General features: G+C 50.7%; 1 protein-coding gene across 2 annotated transcripts; it reads right to left on the reverse strand.

Moving 5' to 3' along the window:
* Positions 1 to 136: 136 nt before the first annotated feature.
* MBD3 (methyl-CpG binding domain protein 3) lies at positions 137 to 16,654 on the reverse strand. 2 transcript variants are annotated; one of them, XM_056512541.1, is made up of 8 exons: positions 16,020 to 16,654; positions 11,785 to 11,841; positions 9,682 to 9,841; positions 7,497 to 7,634; positions 5,435 to 5,525; positions 4,520 to 4,697; positions 3,086 to 3,283; positions 137 to 1,970 (listed from the first exon to the last, which is right to left on the reverse strand). In XM_056512541.1, the coding sequence occupies exons 1-7, from the start codon at positions 16,031 to 16,033 to the stop codon at positions 3,091 to 3,093; spliced, it is 831 nt and encodes a 276-aa protein (XP_056368516.1). In that variant the 5' UTR covers positions 16,034 to 16,654; the 3' UTR covers positions 137 to 1,970; positions 3,086 to 3,090. The 2 variants fall into 2 exon arrangements, with proteins under 2 accessions (XP_056368516.1, XP_056368517.1); XM_056512542.1 differs by lacking the exon at positions 11,785 to 11,841.
* Between the last annotated feature and the right edge of the window lie 1,232 nt (positions 16,655 to 17,886).

Below are 17,886 nucleotides of genomic sequence, written 5' to 3' on the forward strand. Positions count from 1 at the left end.
CACATTCCCCAGATGTCCAGATCTAAATCTCAGTGTGTTCTGCCCACAACAGAACCCCCAGAGCATCTCCACTGGGAGAAGTGGAAAGGGCAGAGCACAAAACTCCAGGAAGGGCTTGAGGCAGACCAGAAGAACCTCTTCTTTGTGAGAAACATTTAATTCAACACGGTGACTTACAAGAGGACAGATTTACAGAGTAGTAACTGTAACAGACTGTTCAGAAAGGAAAATAATGGTGGCTGCCTGCAGTGCCAGGTAAAGCTCCCCAAAGCAACACCTGGCAGAGCAGCAGCAAAGTACAATTCAGCCTCCTTGCAGTACCCAAATGAGCAATATCAACCAATTTTGTGTTTTCAAGCCTTTATAAAAGAGTGAATAAAGGATCAATCACTTTGGCATGGGATATTTTTCAGGGATCACTAAGCTGCATTACTCCCAGAGACAATTCCCTGGCTGTCCCTGCTAATCTTTCTCACACTATAAAGGCTCTGGGAGCTACTCTCTTCCCCAAGTTTTGGGATACCAACAACTTATACAATTGGTTGGTGGCACAATATTTAATCCACCACTTTGTAGTGTTCTCTCAGCCCAGACAGCCATGCACAGATTATGCAATGGATACCCTAAGATGAAAATAATTTTTGCAACCCAGTCAACACATTCCCCAAGCTATCAACTCTCATCTTCCTCCCCTTGTCTCCCTTCCCAGAGATATCCATTTTTAGCCACAAGTTATGCCAATATGCTCAAAGATGTACTGGATGAGACTGAGGAATCAATCAAAGTACCCATGGTGAAGCTGAATACTTATAAACACATTAAGGCAGGTTTCACATCAGTCCAATTTTTGACACAAAATGCTGGTCACTTCACTGCACATGCAAATAGGAAAGATTCAGTACTTAATAAAAAGCTTTAAATTCATTTTTTTAGATATCAATTATAGAAAAATCAACCTTTTTCCTTTCTTTTTTGTTTTTTTTTAAAGAGGTCAGAACATTACTGCACACAAAAGCAGGTGTGTAGTCACACCTATTGGAATGGATCCCCTTCCCTCCACACTGAGGAACAGAGGGCAGGTTCTTGGCACCAGAAGAGAAAAAGGAGGAAGTTTTGCTCATTATCAGTCAGAAATGAGTCAATCCTTCCATCCCCAGTTGAGAAAGTCCTTCTGACTGGACTTAAACCAAAGTAAAATATACCTCAGGCTGGGTATATTTGCCTCCAAGACTGTTCAGAATGTCTGGACACACAGAGCTCTGTATCCAAACCATGGTGTGGAATAACCCAAATCCCCAATTTCCAGAGCTGGCAGCCCAATCCTCGAGTGCAGCTTCCCCTCCTCACCAGGCTCAGCTGGGAGAGGCACTGGCAGCTCAGCTCTGAGACTGCCTTCCCAAGACCAATGTGATCTTGTGAGGAAATGGCAATTCAGTGACTGCAATTCACACATGGAATGAACCATTCACAACATGAAATGACCTCCCTACAGTCAGGTACAAACAAGTAGCCCACAGCAGAGTAGCCAAGGAGTGAAACAGCATCTCCCTCCCTTGGGTTAGAGAAAAAACTGTTTCTGTGGGTCATTAAAAGTACTTCAATAGAAAAGCTTAAAAATGTATCACCCAGCACCGACCCACAAAAAGTAATACAAAAAAAAATAAAATAAAAAAAGCCAGCAAATTCAGTTCCTAGAATTTTCCCTCCCACCATGTAATATTCCTTTAACCCCTCCCACTTCTGCATTCCCAATCACCCTAGCCCATTAGAAAAAGGAAGGGGAGTAGAGTTTAGTCAAGTTCCATCAGCAAAACTCCCCAGAAATGAATGAACCATCAGCTTCCACATGTCCTGAAGTCCATCCAAAGGCTCTGGGGTACAGTTGGACTGGTGGTGCACTCTTGGCTCTGTGAATGGTTGTGCTGACCCTGCTGAATGGGTTTATACTGGGAATTCTTAGATGGAACTCCCTGAAAGAGGAAAAAAAAAAACCTTGTAACTCAAAAAGGATTTTTGCATCTTTTCTTAAAAGGAACAATCCCACTGTCACAACACATGCATGTCTTTATCTCCTGGATTTCACCTGCAGCAGTCAGTTTGATCTGGCTCCTGCCTGTTGCCAGACCTCTAGAGCAGAAAGGAATTCAAGGTATCACTGTCCAAATAAAGCTACTGTTGGTGATACAGGAAAATGGGAAAAAAAGAGCTCAGATAAATGATGGGATCTCCCAAAGGCCAAGTAGATTGCACATTATAATCAATCCTCAAGCTACAGGGATTGTTTAACAAAATCAATCTTCCTCCTACCTGAAATCCCCATTCCCTCCAAAGGAGCTCTTCTGATACCCATCCTAAATAGTCCCTTTTTTCCCCCCCCCACATTCTTGATTCTTATTTCAGAGGCTCTAGAGGAGGCCACTAAGTTGATCTTAGGGCTGGAGAACTTTTCCTATGGAGACAGGCTGAGACAACTGGGGCTGAACCAGGAGCCTCCTTTTCTCCAGGCTGAGCTTCCCCAGTGCCCTCAGCCACTCCTGGTGCTCCAGAGCCTTCCCCAGCCCCATCCCAGCCTGGCCTGGGACACTGCCAGGGATCCAGGGGCAGCCACAGCTGCTCTGGGCACCCTGTGCCAGGGCTCCCCACCCTCCCAGGAACAATTCCTGCCCAATATCCCATCCAGCCCTGCCCTCTGCCAGTGGCAGCCATTCCCTGGGTCCTGTCCCTCCATCCCTTGTCCCCAGACCCTCTCCAGCTCTCCTGGAGCCCCTTTAGGCCCTGCCAGGGGCTCTGAGCTCTCCCTGGATCCTTCTCTTCTCCAGGTGAGCACCCCCAGCTGTCCCAGGCTGTCCCCAGAGCAGAGGGGCTCCAGCCCTTGCAGCATCTCCGTGGTTCCTCTGCACTGGCTCCAGCAGCTCCACGTCCTCCTGCTGCTGTTCCCAGGGCTGGGGCAGCTCTGCAGGTGGGGTCTCATGCCCATCTCCCCCATTCCTGACCCAAGGTCACCACACCTTTCACAGCACAGGCTAAAAACCAATAAACCTTCCTGTCCCCAATGTAAAGGTGAGACACAGCACTATCACCTTACCTGGACTATACATTTTCCATCTCCTGGTCATGGTCCTGCTCCTCCTCCTCCTCTTCCTCTTCTCCTTCCTCCTCTGCTCCTTCTTTCTCTGAGGGAGGCTCCCCATCCCTGGCAATCTCCTCCACGTGGGCCAGCATGTCAGCCATCAGGGCCTCCTCCAGCCTCTTCCTCACCTGCTGCACCAGCTCCTCCTGCTTCCTGCCCAGCACAAGGGACACCCAACATCAGCCCCCAAGGCTGCCCCTGTCAAAGGAAAGGAGTCTCCAATCCCTCCAACATGAGACAAGCATGGAATGGAAAAACCCTCTAAGAACTCCGTTGTATAACAAAAAAAAACAAACAAACAAAAAAAACAAACATCCAACCAACAAACAAAACCAAACCAAAACAAAAAAATAACCCCAAAACCCCCACCTAGCATTGTCTTGTAAGTAGAGATGAAAAACACTTTAAAAATTGGTCCAGTGTTTATATTATGACTCCTGCACCTGTTGATTTCTGGCTGAAATTTGGCTATTCTAGCAGTTCACTTTTTTTTAAGCCTAATTTTTAACTCCTACTACTAATATCTAACAAGTCAGCCTATCCTGCAAAGACTTTCAAAAATAAGATTGGAGAAAATGAAGTTTCAGGCCATTTATTTCTGCTCCTTTTCCTTTTGAGTCCCAACCCTAAGAAGTCAAAGACACAGCAAAGGAGTGATCAACAATCAGTGGCTCATGGGGCTCCCATTTCAGCCCAGCCACAGCACATCAAAGTTACAAACAGACTGTTTTTCCTGGTCAGTTATGTCCCAGTCAAGCCCAGAAAAGTCATCCTGCAATTCCAAAAGATTTATCAAGCAGTCAAAGCAAGGGCTGCCTTTAAACCCTTAATAAATGCAAATTGCATGCTGCAGGCCTTTGGCACATTCAGTTCTTCATCAAAAGCTTAAAGCTGAGTTTGACCAATCCTGATTTAACAATATTTCATTACTAAAGCAATCTAGAGCAGAATAAACTGCATCCCTGTTCTCTGTCACCACAGCAGGCTTGGATTTGGTCAATCCATAAATTCTATTTAATTCATTTACTGACACAGAGAAGGGGAAGAGAATCCAATCCCAGTGTTTGGGATTTCTCCAATCCATCTCTGATCAGAGGTGCCTCAGTCAAGGGTCCCTCAACTCAGACACTTTTGTAAAGAAAGGAAACTTGACATGAAAAACAAACACGAGCCTGAAAGTCCAAAGTAACTGAGCACAGCCAAAATGTAAAACAGTGGGCTTTAAGCACATGACAGAGCTCAATGGAACTACTTTTGTCTATTGCTAGAGAGCCATTCAAATTAAATCCCAAGCCACAGTTCCATCAGACATTCAGAAAGAAAAGAAAAGCACTGCTTGAGCACAAGGAACCTGGCTCCAGGACAGCAAGCGCTATTTCCAGTTCACACCTGATATCTTCATCTGTCACCATGAAGGCTTTGCAGAGAGGCTGGGAGGTGTTCAGCCAGACCCCAGGGTTCTTCTCCACAGCTGCAGAGAGCTGGCCAGTGATGGGCATGGTGCTGGTGTGCAGGGCACTGGCGATGGCAGAGAGCAGAGTCTCGTCCGTGCAGCCCGGGCCCACCCCTGCAACGGGAGGGGAATCCATGACCAGCACTGCCCCAGGCAGGGAGCAGGAAATCAGGACAATGGCAATTAAATTTTAATGGCAAAGCACAGGCTGTCAGTTTGAAAGCTCACATGACAGAAATCTCAGACCTAAATGCTTCTAACAGCACCTGTGCAGCTCTCCAAGGGTGTTTAAACTTAGAGCAGTTCCTCATTTTGTTACAAGCACAAACAGAGTAAAAACCACCCAACTGGGAAGGGAAAATGTTTCTGTTCCTCTTGAACAATGCTCAGAGAGCTGGGAGTGTTCACCTGGAGAAGAGAAGGCTGCAGGAGAGCTGGAAAAGGACTTTGGACAAGGGCTTAGAGGGACAAAACACAGGGAATGGCTGCCACTGGCAGAGGGCAGGGCTGGATGGGATATTGGGCAGGAATTGTTCCCTGGGAGGGTGGGGAGCCCTGGCACAGGGTGCCCAGAGCAGCTGTGGCTGCCCCTGGATCCCTGGCAGTGCCCAAGGCCACGTTGGATGGATGAGTTTTAAAGTCCCCAAACCCAAACAGCATTCTGGGATGCTCTGCTGTTTCTGGAAAATGATTCCCCCAAAAGGCTGGGAAGCTTCAGTGTCTGCTCAGAACAAAGGGCACTGAGACCCCCAAGCACAGCCCTGCCAGGCCTGGGAACAGGGAGCTCATCTTCATTCAGTGCTGCCAGGTGCCAAAATGCCAGCCCCCAGTGAAGGGCACTCTCTGATTACCTTGCAACCCTTTGGGAAGGTCCATTGTCTTCACCAGCTCCTCTGCAATGTCAAAGGCATTCAGTCCACTCAACTTCTTCTCCCAGAAGAGCTGCAGTCAAAGCAGGTGGTTACTGGTGGTTACTGGTGGTTATTGGCACAACCAGAAATGGAACTGGACAACTCCACAAAATCCTGCTTCCCATGCAGAGAGGGAACAGCAGTGCTGGGACAGTTTAATGAGTATTTACCAGAGAAGGATCTGCCACCTCCAACAGCAGGAACAACCCTCACTGCCAACCAGCCCCACAACTCCTCTCTCCCAGTTTGCTGCCTTGGAAAACTCTCTCTTTTCTTCCAGGGCCTGGTACTTTCACTGCTCTGAGCTGCAGCAGCAAGGCCAGGCTTGCTGACTCCCAGCTGCAAGCCCACAGTGTGAGACAGCCTTTTTTACACCCTACTTCTCTCCTACCAATCCCACAGAAAGTTAAGGAATGCAAGACCTGTATTCAAGGTAAACTATTATTTTCTTCCTGTCCAACAGTTTGGGCTTTTCCCTCCTGTCTGGTCCTTCACCAGATTTTGAGTCACAGTATCTCCCCAGGCTTAAAAGCACTGCTGTGGTAGAAAGTCAAACACATCATCTTGATAGAGCTTTAACTTTGCACCTGGTGCAGGAGGGACATCAGGAGGGCAGCAATGCATAGCTGGAGGATAAAGTGTCTTGCAAATAACCACATTTTTATGGAGATTTTGAGAAATCAAGAATTCACCTTGAACAGTCTGGGCATATCCCACCCCTTTTTCCTGCCTGTCAAAACCCAAGTGCCACTGACCTCACATGATTCCAAAAAGAGGAATGAGGGCACACACAGCCCAAACACAGGCTGCATGTCCTCTAGCCTTTCAAACAGGTGATTTTTTTTTTTTTTTTTTTTAATTTTTTTTTGTTACTCAGAGAAGCTGTGGCTGCCCAAGTCCTGGAATTGTCCAAGGCCAGGTTGGATGGGGCTTGGAGCAACCTGGGATAGTGCAAGGTGTCCCTACCCATGGCAGGGGATGGCACTGGATGGACTTTCAAATTCTGCAGAAATATCTGCAGTCTGCTGAGCAGAAGTCAAAATATTCTGCAGTCCAGTCAAATATGTTAAACAGGAACACAAATTCAGCTTGGAACTGGAAGAGGACATTTTATCTTTAGTGCTCTTTTATAGCCTTAACTATAAAAACTGCAGGAATAGCAACACACAGTGAACACACAGGATCTACTTCCCCAGAAAACCATGGTTAAGACCCTGCCAACCTGCTAAAAAAACCAGAAAAAAATCCATCCTAACCACCAAAAAACCCCACCCATTTCAGATAAGTTGTCTCACACCTAGAGGTTCTAGTTGAACTAAATTTATGTAGTTCTTAGAAACTGCCTTTAAAAGTTGTTTGTTGAAGTTTTCAGAAAAGGTTTTCAGTGTTCCAACAGGTACAGCTCTTTTTCCCAGGGCCTTCCCTTGTCCTGAGCACCCTCTGCTTTAACTTTGGTGTGTTCTCTTGCTTGAGATAAGAAAAACACTTTGATTTTATATTAATAATAACATTGCACATGAATTTATGATCTTATACTGGCAGAGGTGACTCCTACTGATGTACAGACCCTTGCACTGCAACCAACACCATATTGGATGTGATCTGTGCAGGAAGATGGATTTAATGGAACATGGAATTCTTATACAACTGCAACATTTGACAGTGATTCTAAACCTAAGTGTCCTCTGAAGTGATTACAATGTCTGAATAATTTTGTAGCTAACACTTAATGAAATTCAGGTTTAGCAACACCAGAATTGTGATCTAACCAAAGACTGGAGTTTATAAAACCCAGTGCACAGAATCCAGAACTAGAGACTGGGAATGGGATTTGTTCTGATTTTAAGGGCTGGAAGCTCTGCAAGCCACTGCCTCAGAAAGATCAGATTTTGAAGTGTCAGAGATCAGGAGTTGCCAGGGAGTATTTGTTCAGCATCACAAAATTAAAGTGGATTATTTTGGGAAACTCCCAGTAGCAAATCCAGGAGTTTCTCAGCCTTACCTGCCTGGGCTGGTCCACAGCTTTCTGGGGGTCACTCTTCACCTTGTTGCTGGGGTGGTTTGTGATCTTTGTGACAGGCTGTTTGAAGATAGAAGCTGTCTGTCTCACAGGCAGGGCTGTGTTCAAATCAGGCTTGCCCTGTTTGAAACAAGAAGAAAAGGAAAAACCCACAAAAACAGTTTAAATTTGCTAAAATGCTATTACAGACACAAAGAAGTGCAACAGGGAACAGTTCCTGGGCTTCAAATCTTGTCTAATCTCTAGTTATACAAGTTAGGCTGCTAAAAATACATAACTAAATTCAAATCTTGCCTTAGACCTATCAAAGTTTTCCTCTCATCCTGTTTAACATGGCAGTCTCCTCCCATGTTAGTTCACACACATCAGCTTCACTCTCATTTTTAATTACTTTAGTAGTTAGAACAAACCACGTGTAATCACTAAAAGAGTGGATTACAACACAATAGTTGTAATAAATAAAAATATTACAAACAGGGATTTAGAGGCTGGTTTCTGAATCCCAAAACCACTCCAAACCATTCCTTCTAAATCCAGTTGTGACCAATAAACAAATCAACACACTGGAAGCTGAATCCCTTTTTTTACCTTTGGTTCTGAACAAAGCTCAGCTTCTAAATGAAGCTCCTAATCAATTTTGCACTACATAACTGCATTTTCTGTTAGGGGAAGCACAGAAGGCTGTTCCCCATGCCCAAAATCTAACACACAACCCTTGGAATGGCTGCAGGACAAGCTTTGTTCTGGGGATGCAAACACTGAGGCTGCTCCACAGATTTATTCATGAGATGTAGAAAAGATGCATTCAGGACAAATATAATTCTGAACCATCTGGGTGCTAATCCATTCAGAAGCCAGTGATAACATTTGTACATTTATTGAGAGTTTTGGGCAGAATTTTTAGCCTGAGAGGTGTGTGAGCTGCTGGTCTCTGCCTCAAGGCAGGTCTCAAAATATCACTGCAGCACCCAGGACTGCAAGAAATGCTCCCAGCACTCTCGTGATGATGAGCCTTGACTGGCTGATGGATTTAAAAATGAGCATTGTGCCTTTTCCACATTCAGTGTTCAGGTGCACACACAGTAGCTTTTGGGCTCTGGGAAAGATTTTAGCACCTGATGAAGATCCTTAGGAATGACTTGGGACAATCAATTCAGACAGGGAGCCTGTCACTGCCATCCTGACACCTCAACAATCTGAATTACCAGCTAGAGAATCTTTCATTTTGTTTTACAAAAGGCCTCACAGTCCTCTTCCCTCTTGCACTGTTTGCCCCAAATGCCACCTCCCCTTCCACCAATGCCAAAGCTGGGTCACCACACAGCCTGAGAGAGCTCCAGTGAGTCACTGGCAGGAGCTGCAGCATCTCCTCATCCCTGTGGACCCAAATCCCTCCTCTCCTTTCAAATCAAAGAAAAGGGCAGGGCAGAGATGCTGCACAGCCCCAGAAGTGTGAGGCTCTGGAGGAGATTGTGCTGGAGGTGAGCTCACACTCCAAGTAGGGGCATCACAGAATCATGGAATGGTTCAGATTGGAAGGGACCCTAAAGCTCATCCAGTGCCACCCCTGCCATGGCAGGGACACCTCCCACTGTCCCAGGCTGCTCCAGCCCCATCCAACCTGGCCTGGGACACTGCCAGGGATCCAGGGGCAGCCACAGCTGCTCTGGGCACCCTGTGCCAGGGCTCCCCACCCTCCCAGGGAACAATTCCTGCCCAATATCCCATCTGTCCCCTCTAGCAGTGGGATTTTACACACATTCCCTGTGTCCTGTTCCTCCATCCCTTGTCCCCAGTCCCTCTCCAGCTCTCCTGGAGCCCCTTTAGGCCCTGCAAGGGGCTCTGAGCTCTGCCTGGACCGAAGAGGGAGAACACTCCCAGCTCTCCCAGCCTGTCCCAGAGCAGAGGGGCTCCTCTGCACTCATTCCCACAGGTCAATGCCTTTCTTGTGCTGGGAACTGAGGAAGGTGACAGTCTCTTCCCTGCCCTCCTCCACAGCAGACAGAGCAGTGACAACTCCCCTCCACAGCACCATCCCCAAGGCAGCAGCACTTGTCCAACCCCTACCAACAGCTCCAAGCTCACACTTCAGCTGACATGCTGCACTTCCCTCTGTCCCAGGCCCTGCTGAGGCAGTGGCACAGCAGCTGCTGCTGCTCAGGCTCACCTTGGCCTGGTTGGAGCAGTCGTAGCGCATCCTCTGCCGGTTCTTGTTCATTTTGTTCATCAGCATCTTGCCGGTGCGGAAGTCGAAGGAGCCGAGCTCCATGGAGCTGCCCAGGTACCGCGCCAGCTGCGGCTTGCTGCGGAACTTCTTCCCGCTGGGGCTGCAGAACACAGCACAACAGGGAAACTGAGCCTGGCGCCTTCCACACTGGCACCTCCTCAGCTCAGGAGACAGGATTGCTATTTCCTTCCTGAAAAACACGTGCTGGGATTTCAAGAATGAAGCTCACGTTCCATTCTAGAACAGTGTTTGTGCTTTCATGTTGACTCCTTCTTGTGGAACACACCAGCTAAAATGTTTTTATATGTCAAGAGGAAGGTTCAGATCAGGTAAACAAATGTAGGATAATGCACACAATAACCAGCAAGGGAGATCTCAGCACAGAAGCACTTTTCATTCAGTTGACTCTCACAGTAAATGCCCATTTTCAAGCATAATTTCTTCTCCCAGGACTGTTACATTTGACCAGCACCACAAATGCTCCCTGTCTCCTCTCCCTGCCCTTTGAACAGCACATTCAGGTTTGATTCTATGTCTTTTGCAGCATCCTGAAGACTTCAGAAAAGGAGAAAATCAGAAGTTAACTACTGACAAGCTGCAAAACAAAGAACCACAAAGTGATGCAAAGATAAATGTCAAAATCTCATAAAACTTTCCATGAATGGCAAAAGGGAAGAGAGATTGTTCTGTAACACTTGGGTTTCCATGAAGACTCAACCTGGAGAGCAGGCACAAATTATTCCAAATCTTTATTGGTGTTTTCTTTGGGGTTTTTTGTTGGTTTGTTTTTTTAACAATCCAACATCAGAAGCTAAAATAAGCCAGTATCTTATGGCTGCAGAGTAAGACTATAAAGATAATAAGCACCAAGTATTCTTCCCCTTCTCACTGAGCATCATAACAACACCTCTTTATTCCCTTGATTACCCTCACTTCTGGTCTTCTCCACCTTGCATTTTCAATCCTAGTTCACATCCAGAAGAAGCTCATTCCCTGTATCTCCATCCCACTATCAAGGGTTAAGGGATAGGAAGACATTTTGAGACCAAAAATGCCAGTTACCTTATCTCACACTGGTGAGACACTGAAAGCCTTACCAGGGTCTTAACAACAACAAAACAAAACAAAAAGGAAAGTCTATTTCCACATATTGTCTCCTGCCTGAAGCTTTATTAGGGGAAAACCAGCATAAGCAGAGAATTTCTGGTATAGGACAGTGACAAAGCAATTAGGCTAAGTCAGACTCTGCATGAAAAAAAAATAGGTTAAGAAAAAAACAAACCCAGAAAGTACCAAAGTATTAAAAGCTCTCCAAAAACTGAGATAAATTTAATATAAATTACACTAAAACTGAAATTAGAATAAGTCTCTCGAAGGAGTTAAGACTGAAAGGTTGTGGTGATCCCACACAGCATCTGCTTAGGAAGCTCTTGGCTCCAACTGCTCCAAGCTGCTTATCCTGCCTGGATCTCCTCCCTGCCACCACCACTGCTCACACATCCCAGTGTTCATGCAAATGAACCAGCTGAGGAAAATAATCCATCTTTGGAGGGCAGGGAGGAGAGGAGGAAACCTCCCTCACTGGTTATTCCTCAGCTGGACCAGCTCCTGTGGAGCTGCACTTGGGCCAGGACACAACACAGAGCAGGACCAAGCAGCCAGGAACAGAGCCTGTCCAGCCTCAAATTTGTGAATCCCTTTTTTATACTCTAAAGGGAATTATTTGCCTCCATCCAGAGAGAGGAATAACCAACTCCAGCAGCTTTAGGGCAGAGCAGTCGCTGCCAGTGAAGCCAGGAAGAGAAACTCCTGCAACATGAAGAACATGGCACTGCTTCCCCTTCCAAGATCTGCTGCTCCAATTTAGGGTTTAGTGTCTTAGCAGGTTTAAAAATAACACATTAAAGTGCAGAGTAACTTCCAGAACAGTCAGTACAGTCAAAGACAAGATTTTAAGTGAACAGAGCCCTTCATCTCTGTGTGTTTAGTACATGCTGTGGTCATTTTGAACTGAAAAGCTGCTCAGAGTCTCAAAAAACCCACCTGAAATGACTGAGAGTCCTGTCTCTTCCTGGGGAAGCTTGGCCCAAAGGAAAAGCACTGAAATGTTCAGAAGAAAAACTTTTATTCTGATTAGGTCTTGCAAAAGGCAGGATCATCCCCAGGCTCTCTGGGACAACAGCAGAGCAGGGAGCAAAGCTGTGACCAAAAGGTGACAGTGAAGGGAGAAAGGAGGGGGTGGGGTGCCCTGGAGCTCCTGGGGACCCTCTGGCAGGACCATGCAGGACATTGGGGCACCTACACACACCTGGGAGGGTCAGAGCGGGGAGGGGGGGCCAGAGGAACCCAAACTTGAGCAGGACTCCTGCTGCACACCAGGACACACAGAAACTCCCCCAACACCACAGAACTCTGAGCCCTGTTCAAGTGCCCTTTAAATGTCACAGAATACAGAATTTACCTCCTTCTGCTCCTCCTGCACTCCTAGTTTTGCACAAAGATTTTAAAGAGGCCCCAGAAAGAGCCATTCTGGTACAAAGCTGCAAAGCCCAAGCCCTGCTCTGTGACATCCCCCCAGGCAGGGACGCTGAGAGCCGGATTGATCCGGGCTCCCAACGAGGCTCTGTCACAGCTGCCCGTGTGTGAAAGGCAAGGACACGGCCAAGTTGCAAAGCAGTTCACAAGTTGCAAAGGATTTTGCATGCTCGTCCATCACCAGCTCGGGGCTTTATTCCCCCGGGCTCCCGCTAACAAAACAGACCTGGCTGGGGGAGCCACCCCGAGCACCCCCAGCCCTCCTTCCCAGACTTTTCCCTGCACATTAATCCACGTCCAGGGCAGCCCACTGAAGGGCCAGGCCTGCCAGGTGCCCCTGCTCTCCATGTGCAGCTCACCCTTTGTTTCCTGCCTTATATTCTTAAGGAGAGAGCGGCTGCCCAGGCCCTCTCCCCTCCTCCCTCATCAGTCTCCTCCCCTCTGCTCTCCCATTTAGCCTGCACAGGATCTGCACAACTTGGGAAGCAAGGGACAAAAGACAAAAAAAACCAAACCCTGAGCAAACCCAGGCACCGCCTGCCTGCCTCTGGAAGAAATGGAGGCAGGAATAAGCCAGGGAAAAGGGGTCACTGAAAGCTGAGCCTCGTTCCCTCGCTGGATGGGGCAAGGGAAGAACACAAAATGATTCTCCCTCTTGCTTTCCACCGTGCTCCCCCCCCTCGCTTCTCTCCCCAGCTCTGCCCCAGGCAAATCCCAGCACCAGGGGCTCCTGGAGGGCTGCAGGAGCTCCTGATGGTGCTCCAGGGAGAGGGGGACCCCAGGACACCGCACAGCCCACTCCTGTCAGCGCCCCTTCCACAGCATCCTGACTTCACCCCTGGCTGCAGCACCCACCCAGCCCGCCTCGGGGTCCCACACTGCAGCTGGGTTGTGCTGGGATGGGCTGGCACAGCCAAAAAACCAGGCCAGAGCAGGGGGGGACACCTCCAGCTGCCACAGCCCAGACACACCCTGACACACCCACAGACACATCCCTACATTTTCACACACCCACAGCCCCATCCCCATCCCCTTGCACACCCACGGCCCCATCCCCTCACCCTGACACACCTACGGCCCCATCCCCTCACCCTGACACACCCACGGCCCCATCCCCTCACCCTGACACACCCACGGCCCCATCCCCACACCCTGACACACCCACGGCCCCATCCCCATCCCCTGACACACCCACGGCCCCATCCCCTCACCCTGACACACCCACGGCCCCATCCCCACACCCTGACACACCCACGGCCCCATCCCCATCCCCTGACACACCCACGGCCCCATCCCCTCACCCTGACACACCCACGGCCCCATCCCACAGATCCACTGGAGCAGCCTCGGGGACTCGACCTGTCCCAAAGCACAGAAGGGATGATGCCCCCGAGGGATGATGCCCCCGAGGGATGATGCCCCCTGCCCCACAGGGCAAGGGGGGTGGGGGGGGTCTTCACTCAGCAACTTGGACTCCAACCATACCAAAAATAAACCCGCCCCAAAAACCCCAAACAAAGCACTTGGACACACACAAAATCTCCCAAATTTCCAGAAGCATCACATCCCTGAAGAAGAGCCCAAGTGGCAGCTCTGTAACACCCTGGTACTACAAACACAAATACAACCAGGTGATTTTGTAGGGCTCAACTCAGGCATCATGGAATTGTTAAGGATGGAAAAGACCTTTAAGATCATCAGATCCAACCATGACCCCAGCATCACCACTATGTTCACCACCAAACCATGTCCCAAAGTGCCACATCCACATTTTTTGAACATTTCCAGGGATGATGATGCTGCCACCACTACCCTGTGCAGCTTGTTCTACTCCTTTACAACCCTTTCCATAAAAAATATCTCCCCAACACCCAACCTAAACGTCCCCTGGTGAAACTTGAGGCCACTTCCTTTTCCTGTGAAAAATCATGAGCTTTCCTGCAGGCAAACCAGAGCAACAGAGGAAAAGCAAAGTACAGACTCAGTAAAAGCATTCTGCTCCACATTTTTTTTTAAAAAAAAAGATTGTACTGATCGAAATATCCTTGGAGGAGTGTTAAAAACATTCCCCTCTAACTTCTTACATTTGTGCTGCAAAGGTAAGGAATTCTTAACAAAATAAGTTTTGCACGAGAGTGTGAAGTTTCCCAGCACAGTGATGTCAACAACCTGAGGCAGAGACAAGCAGTGATCCCAAATTTCTGACACTTGGTCATCAAACCTTCAGGAGAAAAACACTCAGAAGAAAAAAGTCCCACAAAGCAGCACTAAATTCTCCTTCTCCTGTGTGAGAACCCTGAGTCTGAAGAGAGCCAAAACTCTCTCAAAGACAACGTGCCACTTGGACAAAATCCCTGTCACGATTTTCTTCCTGAAATCCTCCATCCCTGCACTTTCCTGCTCACTCTGAATCCAGCCCACAAGTCCCATCCTATCAGCCAGAAAACCTCCTAAGGATGAAGTTCGAGGACTGGCTTTAAAAGCCTGCCCAGGTACTCACACCTCAAGGAAGATGTAATTTCCAGCCAGAGACTGGCTCACACACACCTCACAGGGGCTTTCCACAAGCCCTTCCTGCATCTGTATATCCCCAGGAGCTGGACAGAACAATCACCCAGCTAAACAACAGGCAGAACTTGCACAGGTATTACTGAACTGCCACACCTGCATTTGCCACTCTGAGGTAATGCAAAATGCAACAGAAACCAAAAATTAATGCAACAAAGCTCGATTCTATCTTTGATCTCTGTCCAAATTGATACAAAGGGAAAACCCATAATTTGGGAATAAAAGCATGCTACTTATCCTCTCTCCCCCTTTTTTAAAAGTTCAGCTCAGACACTGCAACTTAACAAACAAGTTTCTTGGAAAAACAGGATCTTTGAAGCTTTCAGCTGCTGCTGGTGGTCTTATCCTGCCCTCAGCCCCCGAGCTGCAGCAGCAGAATCGGCTTCACGCTCTCGAGGATGGCATTTTCTGGTTCACTCACCCTTTTCTCACAACCACAATCTGATTCTAAAAATGAAACCTGAAGCTAAAGCTGTGGCTGCCCCAATCCTGGAAGCGTTCAAGGCCAGGCTGGACGGGACCTGGAGCCACCTGCTCCAGTGGAAGGTGTCCTGGCAGGGGACGGAACGAGACGGGCTTGAAGGTCCCTCGCAACCCAAACCAGCCCGTGAGGATTCTGTGACAGATGCACAAGTTGAAGGATTTTCCCGACAAGCAGGGCCAGGTGAGGACACAGGGACAGCTCCTGCCGCGTTCCCAGCTCCCGCTGGACCCGAGTTTCACAGCTCAGCCCGCGGGTGCCTCGTGGGTGCGGGGAGGATCCATATGGCCACCTCCAGCCCCGTGAGCCATGCAGGGCTATAAATAGCACCCTTCAGCTGCCGGGCCAGCGCTCCCCCACAGCCACGCTCCGGGAAGGCGCACGGCCGCCAGCGGCCGAGCTGCCCCCAGAATTCCCAACTACACCCGAAACACGGCAGAGCGAGCCCCGAGAAAGGAGGAACAACAGCCCTGCTGCCCATTTGAGAATAAAGAGCCCCGGGCGCCGGCAGGGCAGCAGCCGCTCCGAGGGGCCGCGGGGGCTCCTCACGGCGCTCCCCCAGCCCTGAGGGGGCCGAGCACCCCCGGCTGCCCCGGGCCAGGGCTCCGCCGCCTTCCCCTCCACCTGTGGCTGCAGCCCCGGCCCGGCCCCGCGGCCCCCCCGCGCCCGGGGCGGCCCCGCCGAGCGCTCCCACCTCTTCCGCTCCATGGCGGCTCCTCCCGGCCCGCTCCCGCCTGGCTCCGGCCGCCTCCCGCCGCCTCTCCCGGCCGCCGCGCTCGCCTCCCGCCGCCGCCTCTTCCGCGCTCCCGCTGCCCCCGGGAGGCGGCGCCACGGCCCCGGCCCGTCCCGCTCGCGCTGCCGGTCCCGGTGCCGCTCCTTCCCCGGTGCCGTTCCCGCGGGCGCCGCCGGGCCCTGGCCCCGCTCCCGCCGGCCGGTGTGCGCCGCTCCCTCCGCCCGCCCCTTCCACCCACCGAGCCGCCTCCCACCGCCCGCCGCGCCCGGATCCCTCCGCCCGCATATAGTCCCTCCCCCCGCCGCCCCCGCGCGGGACCCCCCCCGTCCCAGCCCCGTTCCCCCGGAGAACCCCCGCGGTCCCGGCCTCACCCCAGCGCCGAGTGCCGCGGGCCCCCCCGGTGTCCCGGCAGCGCCGCTTTGGGCATCTTCCCCCGCGCCCGCCCGGCCGCGCTGGCGACCCCGCGACCCCCGGCCCCGCCCCGCGCCCCGGGCATGCGGACCCGCCCGGACCCCCGGGGACAACCGGCCCCTCGCCGTGGGGCTGCCCCCGGGGGATTCGGGGGGTTCGTTCCGTGCAACAGCAGCATACCAAAAATAAACCCTAAAAAAAAAAAAAAAAAAAAAGTCCAACAAAAAATGGGGGAAATCTGCACATGAGGAACTGGAGTGAAGACAAAGCAATGAAAAGTTTTTCAGGAAAGCGCGTAAACCAGCACCTACAGCAGCTGCAGTAGCAAATTCCCTCCTGTGGTACCGCCAGGAGAGGTGTCTGCCTCCTGCTACCGCGGAACATCCACCTGGGAGCCCCAGCTTTGGGAAGGAGAAACCACCCAGCACCTGAATTCCGGCAGCTCGTGATCCTCGCCATTCCAGTATCCACATGCTGGGAAGCACCACAAGGCAGCCTCCTTCCCAAAAAGCAAGTCAGAGGAATCAATTTCCTTTTAATGAATGATGTATTAGATTTTCGTTAAAAAATCCTGCTTGGAGCAGCATTCGGAAGGGATCAGTGTCAGACATTACAGCAGAGGTGTCCATAGGAGTGTGCCCACTCTCTCCAGCCACCACGCTGCTCTGACATCAAACTCTGTGTCAACAGCCTGTTCTTCCTCCAGTCCTCAATTTATAATCCGGAATATCCTGAGCTGGAAGGGACACTCAGGGATCCAGCCCCTGGCCCTGCCCAGCCCCCAACAGCCCCACCCTGAGCATCCCTGAGAGCGCTGTCCAAACGCTCCTGCAGCTCTGGCAGCCTTGGGGCCGGGACCATTCCCTGGGGAGCCTGGGCAGTGCCCAGCACCCTCGGGGGGAAGAACCTTTCCCTGAGCTCCATGCCAGCCCTGACACAGCTCCAGCCCTTGCTGGGCTCCTGGCCCTGTCCCAGAGCAGAGCTCAGCCCCTGCCCCTCTGCCTTCCCTCGGCAGGAGCTGCAGCCCCCGAGGAGTCTCCCCTCAGTCTCCTCTGCTCCAGCTGAAGGAGCCAAGTGCCCTCAGCTGCTCCTCAGCCCTTCCCCAGCTCCGGGTTCCTCCTTTGGACACTCTCCAACAGCTTTGGCTCCTTCTGACCCTGTGGTGCCCAAGGTGCCCCAGCACTGGAGGTGAGGCTGCCCCAGTGCAGAGCAGGGTGGGACAATCCCTCCCTGGCCTGGTGCCCCAGCACACGGTGGCCCTTTGGGCTGCCAGTGGTGACTCAGATCCAACTTGGCACCGACCAGGACCCCCAGGTCCCTTCCCAGGGCGCTGCTCTCCAGCCTCTCATTGCCAGCCTGTCCCTGCATCCCTGCATCCCTACTGGGGTTCCCCACCCCAGGGCAAGAACCGGCACTG

This window comes from Oenanthe melanoleuca, chromosome 28 (genome assembly GCF_029582105.1).
Source record: "Oenanthe melanoleuca isolate GR-GAL-2019-014 chromosome 28, OMel1.0, whole genome shotgun sequence".
NCBI classification, from domain to species: Eukaryota; Metazoa; Chordata; class Aves; order Passeriformes; family Muscicapidae; genus Oenanthe; species Oenanthe melanoleuca.

Coding starts and splice junctions, on each gene's coding strand:
- MBD3 (XM_056512541.1), bottom strand. Junction 5,526..7,496: donor CTGTGGACCAGCCCAGGCAG/GTAAGGCTGAGA, acceptor CTTTGACTGCAG/CTCTTCTGGGAGAAGAAGTT. Junction 4,698..5,434: donor CCTTCCCAAAGGGTTGCAAG/GTAATCAGAGAG, acceptor CTCCCGTTGCAG/GGGTGGGCCCGGGCTGCACG.